This window comes from Gymnodraco acuticeps, unplaced genomic scaffold (assembly GCF_902827175.1).
Source record: "Gymnodraco acuticeps unplaced genomic scaffold, fGymAcu1.1, whole genome shotgun sequence".
Lineage (NCBI taxonomy): Eukaryota > Metazoa > Chordata > Actinopteri > Perciformes > Bathydraconidae > Gymnodraco > Gymnodraco acuticeps.
The window spans coordinates 2,839,184-2,846,202 of record NW_022989947.1 but is presented as its reverse complement, the minus strand read 5'-3'; the positions used below and the strand labels follow the sequence as shown (position 1 = coordinate 2,846,202).

Genomic DNA, 7,019 nt, shown 5'->3' with positions numbered 1-7,019 from the left:
GATGGCATGTTTTTAAAGGACTATTTTATTAGTTTCAGGAATTATTATTTGCAATTTCATGTCAGGACACAACATGCAACTCTCCCTCCTGTTACGACATAATTACTCTGTAGCTGTTAGTTTGACAATAAAGAACCTTGAACCTTGCTTCAGCCATCTAAGGAACGAGACTAAGGTCTTAATTTGTAAAGATGTGAATATAAACTAAATCCACCTGAAATGGTTCAAATAAAAAAAGAGGAAACAAGCCAGTAAACATCTTGATAAATGTAACATGATACACAACAAAATAGGCATTTAAGTGTAAATAGGACAACTGCAGGTATAACGTTTTCCTAGTAATGCATTTAACATATTTCATGGTTTATTTCTAATTATTTTATTTTTGCAATCAGGAGGCTCAATTTGTTTACATTATGTGTTTCTTAAATTATTCACATAAACAGTATTTGACTAAATATGACTCCCTGTTATTTAATGTCTGCTCCGACAATTGTTTTTTAATCAAAGATAACAGTACTTTGAAGTTTGAGAAATAATAAATGGTAAATAAAGGTATTCTGATCTGATTAATGATGTGGGCAAAGAATACTAACTGTGTTCAATTGGTTCATTATTGTTGATGTGAACCCACCACAAAGAAATACATTCATTATCTCAGAAATACAATTATTTATTATTGAAGCTGTAACTTGTGAAAAACAAACAGCTTTTTGTGCTTTTACCAGTGTGAAATCTTAGTTTGACATTTAATAACAATTCCATTTTAAATGAGTGTGCACGAATATAGCGTAAGTGCAGATGGCACATGGAAAGTAAAAGCCTATAAAAAAGAAACTATACGACAAACAAAATAAATTCTGTTAAATTGCATTACTTTTCATATGAAATATAAAATAAAAATTATATTATTGCAATAAAAGACTAACCTGATAACCTTAAGTAATCTTTAAATTGTAACATATAAAAATATTCTCAAAAATATAAAAGAAACTACAATGACCTGGGATTCAGATCCACTCCAAAATGAAAATCCAAAAAGTAGTTTTTACGTAATCTTGTTTACAAACAAACAAACCAAAAACAATAATCATCTAATCTCCTTGGCCGAGGTAACAATCATTTGTTCAAACTGTAAAACCTTTTGCCTTAAAACTCTCGCTTTCTAAAACTACATATACAGTGAAATGTTTAAAAAAATACAGTGTCAAGTTGAGTGTGTCTTTTGCAATTTCCAGAAATGGCCAGATCATCTTTAGGCTCATTGAGAAGTCTGAACAATATTTGATTCATATAAAAAAACAGCAGGCAGCTTCACAACGCAGTGGTAAGAAGACCGTTACTTCACTTCTCCTTGGGGTCGTTGGTGCTGGTGCTGCCGTGGTGCGGCTCAGCAAAGACCTGCAGCTTGCTGTTAAGCTGGACGCAGAGGTAGGCTAAATCCTGTTTGTCCAGAGAGTGTGCCAGGGCCAGGTAGGACGACAGAGTCCCCGCCAGCAGGAGCCTATCCAGGGACAAAGCTGGCAGGAGCCACAGCACGACGCCCAGCTCCAGGCACACCGGGTGGCGGAAGTGAGACAGGAGGCGCTGGGCACCTGGGGACTTGTGAGACAGGGGGTCTCCTAAACCGAGACACTCGTAATACACCTGAGAGAGAAGAGGTAAAATAAGGCCAAGCAGCAGCACAGACATTTTTTAGAAGATGTCATCACTGTCACAGATTCCACACTTCCTGTATGCTACACCCAGTTTGTTCCTATTATAATATCATAAAGATATGAATTATTGGCAGTTAAATTAAATATAATGTTGATCCTCTTGATGTTTTATCTGACCCTGCTCAGGTTTGTTCGGTATGAAATATTTGGGGTTAAAAGTTCAATTCTGCCTTTAGACACAAATGGGTAGTAATCTAAACTAATCCCAATTTGAGATGTCGTCAGAGTTATGTTTTTTAATGCACATTTCTTTGAATACCTTGTGTAATTATTGTTCAGAATTAAATGGTACAGTACATCTTGCTCAACTTGTAACTTTTCTTTGTGCTGTATGCATGTGCTCAGTTATGGCAAAGTAAACTTGAGGAAACTGAAATTAAACATTAATACAAATAAAAGCAGTAACAAATTCAATAAATATTGATATAGGACAGATTGAAAACTATAGAAAAATACTATAAAACATAATACATTGGAATTAAAGTGGTACAACTATTTTCTGTAATATAAAGGCAAAGTATCCCAAACATAATGACTTAATAAGAAATGCTAATAAGTTACCTGCTTGAGGCCTAACAGTTCAGGGTAATCAAAGATCATGAGGATGCTGCAGATGATGGCCCAGCAGAGGAAGTGCAGGCTGAAGCAGAGCAGAGGGAACCAGACGCTCCAGGGTGCATGAAGCACTGACCACAGACAGGGGGCGTCAGTCACAGGCTGCCAGTAACGCATCAAGATCTAACACAGGAGGAGAGTTGTGTAGGGAAACGTGTATAACAAAGCCAAAGACACGCTCAACTTAAACTGGTGTTTAAAGATGCTATTTTCCAAAATGCAGTAAAATGTCCATGGAATATATTTTAAATGTGTTGCAATACCTGGAGTGCCACTACAGTGCTGAAACAGTATGCCGTCCTGTTCAGGGCCCCCAGCCCTGACTGGAGAGCCTTTTTGACCGGAGCCCAGGCGAGCACACTGTGCTGTGTGATGAAGAGAGCCAGCAGCCCCAGATCCACAGCGAGAGACCCGAGGACAGAGCTGTCCCGCAGGGCCACAGACCACGGTATGGAGTCTTAGGTACGGGCAAATGACGTAAAGAGAAAAGTCATTTTATATTCTAAACACCAGTGGGGTATGAATATTGTTGTGAATTAATCAAAGGAAGCTATACGCGTTTGGTTTCCAACTTCACCACGAAGAACTTGGTGATATTGTTTTATGAAACAGGATTTGACATTGCCAATTTCTGTCTTACACAAAATCGTTAACATAGAAAAAAAAGAAAACACTACGTGCAATGCTGCCAACGAAAAGTTGTACGCCCAACGTGGGGCTCGAACCCACGACCCTGAGATTAAGAGTCTCATGCTCTACCGACTGAGCTAGCCGGGCACTGAACCCCTGTGGCGCATTGTTACAACTTCAACTCCATCTCATTCCTACTCTCATTGCTGATAACGAGACTTGTACTGGTGGTAGAATCACGTAAAATAACTTACCTAACAGTTGTGTTTTGCTCAATTTCAAATACATATTTCATGTTATAAAATACTATCTATGATACAGCGTAGCAGCACAGACAGCCATCTCATGTTAGACTTCATTAATGACCTCCTCCTCTAAAGTTAGCTAACTTCGCCCGGTAGCCAGCAGCAGCGGTCTAGTAGCTTACCTTGACACAGTGTCGTGTCCCCAGTGATGTTGTGGTAAATGGCTCGGAATGATATAAACCGAATAAAGTCTGCACCGGAAATGAAAACAAATGCAAAGTTTAGCAGAGAAACAGCGACGAGAGCCCACCTACGCACCGTGCCCGACGCCATTTCAATCAGCGTTGATATTCATTTACCAACTTCCAGAATGGTTTCTTCCGGGAGCACAGTTTGTGGAAGTATCGAGTATTACCACATGATGTCGCTGCTGGACCAGTCTTTTTCGGTTTGATTTCCCTTTTAGGTCTTCCAACAAGAGCAAACATTATATTGCATATTGATGATAGTGTTACTCATTTGTTTAGTTAAGTTGACATAAGGGACTGTTCAAGTTAACACACATGTTAAAAAGGCTATTTTTCATGCTTAGTTCCTGTCTAGGGTGTCTTACTAAAACACAGTCAAACATGACTTATCTGCTGTTTTCATACTGACTACAACTCTAACAAGAAACAAAGAGCACAAAACAAAACTCAAGACTTTTGCTCAAAATTGGAGTGACTTTATTGCAGGAAATTGTTCAAAATGCTACACATTCATTAGCTTAAATGTTATATTCTTAGTTTTACATTTACAAAACAAATATGTCAGAAAAACACAGACAGGTGTATGTCAACCTGCACCAGTCTTCAAATTAGGTTAACTTCACCCCTGTAGCACTCCGGGTGGTAATTTCTGTCAAATGATACCACTCGAATAGACCCCTGAGACCCCTGAAACAATACAAAAAGAAGGAGAATTTGTTGAAGTGTCATGGTGATATCAGTTGAATGTTTGGCCTTTAACACCTGTAGTGTCTCCTCTTAATTTAACAATGCATTCAGCTCACCTCGGTTGGCAGTATCGGCTCTCTGCATGCAGCACACAGAGGAGCTTTGACCCTGAAACCATAAAGAAGTCTCAGTAAAAGGTCACAGAAACTCAGAAGTGAAGACACTCTGGGTGTGACTCATCTGTTGTCTGTCTGGCACGGTTTGGTTTCCTCTTTTGTCTGGAGTGTGAATATAAACGCTTGGCCCATTGTTGTTGTTCTGTGTAAGAAACTCACTTGTGGTAGTCGCTGACACAGTACACTCTGCTCTCTGCGTCCACAGTGAACTGCTGCCCCTCCAGGCTCTGTCTGCAGACCACACAGCAAAAGCAGGACGGGTGGTAGGACTTCCCACGAGCCTGCAAGACCTGACAATGTAAAACAAGCTTTTAACACAACGTGAGAGCTGGTGGAAAGTTGTAAAGTGCCTTTTCTCAAACACTGTAGGCCTACTTATGTACAATTATAAAGTCATTGTACTTGCACTTTTAACTACAATACATTTATTTTATAACTTATATTGCTTTGCATATTCAGAATATTATTGAAAAAATATTTGTAACATATACAACTGAAAAAAGATACGACTGTATTCATCCCAAACACTATATAGAATGACAACACATATTAATGCATCAAATATTCTAATTCAGTTACAATAAATTGAAACTCTAAAATAGTTTTTGTGTTAATATGTTTGTACTTTTACTTTAGTAATATTCTGAATGCTGGAATTTATGTTACACTGTGGTATTGACACTTTCATTTAAGAGATCTGATAACTTGCTCCACCATCGATGAGGTCATGCACCACATATAGTATAAAACACAGTAAAGTAATACATACTCACCATGTCCATTAATAAAAACCCACAGCTGTTACACACTTCTGAGGATGGATGAACCCCTGGGTACTACATTAGATAACAACACTTTATATGGTTAATTGCCAATATTTCTCTGAATAATCTAGGTCGATCATGTTTGTGTAATATTTTACTCAGTATAAAGGTAAGCTCTAAATAAAGGATGTTCTTACCATAAAATCTTTCACACAGTAAATTCTTCCTGACACTGTATAAAACGGCTTTCCTGTGAGCTTTTCACCTGAACATGAAACAAAGGACAAAACACAAGGTGACCTATTTGCATAATGCAACATTTGATGACATACAAAAATATTAAAAAGTCATTTTTTGATAAAGAAAACAACACATCAATTCACGTTCACAAGCGGGTTTAAGTTATTTAAAATGCAAAACATCACCCTCACATCAAGATGACTCACTGCAAACACAGCAGGTGAAACAAGTGTCGTGGAATAAATGTCCCATCGCACGACACGCTCTCCCTTCCCCGTACACCGCTTTCCTGCAGCCTGTACAGCTTCCTGAACACACAACAAAGAAGAGAAACACAAACAAACTGGTTACGGGGAACCCTACAGAAGAGTATAGGTGCCAAGCCATCCAAGAATTAACAAATGTGTAGAATAAAGTCAAAACGTTGACATTTTGAGAACCAAAAATAAATATATCAAGAACATTTCCAGAATGTTAATTTCTTACCAAAGTAAAGACTGGGACTAAAACTTGGGTCCATCCTCTAGAGTATTTCTCCAGTTGTCTCTGCCTGCTGGAGGCTACGTTACAACTGTCTGGGGTCTAATTTTATGTGCTGGGCAGACAGCTGTAAGTGGAGCTGCTATCTGGGATCATGGGTGTTGCATTCGGTGCTTTTGCTCTGAGACTTCCTCAGACCCTCTGACTTCTCCATGGTGGCGGAGTGGGTGGCAACAGGCAAGACCAACTAGTACCTTTTTGCACAATTTAGAGATACATAATCTTTATTTATAAATGATGTCATTGGATAATATTTATTGATATTGTGTGTATCACTTTCTGGTATATTTTATCATTTTATATTCTGCTGGCTAGTTTCCCCCCCTAGGGTTCAGTTTAATGTATATCTATAATATTACATCATAATCTATTTGTAGATAATGTTTTGTGTTATGTTATGAATCTGAATGTTCAAATTCATTATCAGATAAATGTTCTGAAGTAATAGAATGGAGAAGCAAATAGAAGAAGAACCTAAACATTCTACAGAACTTGAAAAATAGTTATTTCCCACCACACACCCAAGATGTATTCAGATCCCTTGAGTAAGTTAAATGATTGTCAAAGTACTACAATTCAAATATTGCGTATCTCCTATTTTCAGTATCAAAAGGCCCTTTGTCTTTGAGTGTTACAATAAATATTATTAATGCATTAATTAGAAAAGCAGCTTTCTCTGTTGAAACTGATAGAGATGGAGCTTGGTTGAATGACTTGATGCACAGGTAGTTTTGTGCACTGGTTTTCAATCCTCTAGGAGGTCAGAGGTCAAGCAAGGAAAATGTAATTGTGTGGATAGTAAAACATAATGTTAACTAGGATTACAGGTTTAGATTACATAAAACAGCATACATGCAACTCTAGACCAAAAGTATTCCACGTGTGGGCCGTCTGACATGTAGGTTTCCACATCATTATTTTTACAGTGTGCCAATGGGTGTGGTCATACTACCCCGAGCGATGAGTCTCTATGTATTACTGTAAACTCAACAATCTGTATATCCATGAGGAACATTTTGAACAGGAGCCCTGAAACCTCTTTCAGACATTACAACTTGATGCTGCTCATATATCTTGTGTTACTGCCCTCATGTGGACTGTTCAGGCATTTTATATCCTATGACCTAGAACCAGGCCCGCCCAAATAACAAATGCT

The 7,019-nt window shown here is 38.2% G+C and overlaps 2 protein-coding genes and 1 non-coding gene across 4 annotated transcripts; all 3 read right to left on the bottom strand.

Moving 5' to 3' along the window:
- Positions 1–652: 652 nt before the first annotated feature.
- On the bottom strand, positions 653–3,556 carry nrm (nurim). The gene is made up of 4 exons (XM_034210441.1): positions 3,391–3,556; positions 2,597–2,790; positions 2,280–2,456; positions 653–1,647 (listed from the first exon to the last, which is right to left on the bottom strand). Exons 1-4 carry the CDS (start codon positions 3,539–3,541, stop codon positions 1,345–1,347), a joined length of 825 nt encoding a protein of 274 aa, XP_034066332.1. The 5' UTR covers positions 3,542–3,556; the 3' UTR covers positions 653–1,344.
- Positions 3,038–3,110, bottom strand: trnak-cuu. Its single transcript has one exon. It is a non-coding gene; the product is annotated as a tRNA-Lys (tRNA).
- Positions 3,557–3,970: 414 nt separating the features above from the next.
- On the bottom strand, positions 3,971–5,952 carry limd1b (LIM domains containing 1b). 2 transcript variants are annotated; one of them, XM_034210242.1, is made up of 7 exons: positions 5,810–5,952; positions 5,530–5,631; positions 5,281–5,348; positions 5,093–5,155; positions 4,479–4,609; positions 4,260–4,311; positions 3,971–4,143 (listed from the first exon to the last, which is right to left on the bottom strand). In XM_034210242.1, exons 1-7 carry the CDS (start codon positions 5,841–5,843, stop codon positions 4,060–4,062), a joined length of 534 nt encoding a protein of 177 aa, XP_034066133.1. In that variant the 5' UTR covers positions 5,844–5,952; the 3' UTR covers positions 3,971–4,059. The 2 variants fall into 2 exon arrangements, with proteins under 2 accessions (XP_034066133.1, XP_034066135.1); XM_034210244.1 differs by having other exon boundaries at positions 4,479–4,600.
- Positions 5,953–7,019: the final 1,067 nt, after the last annotated feature.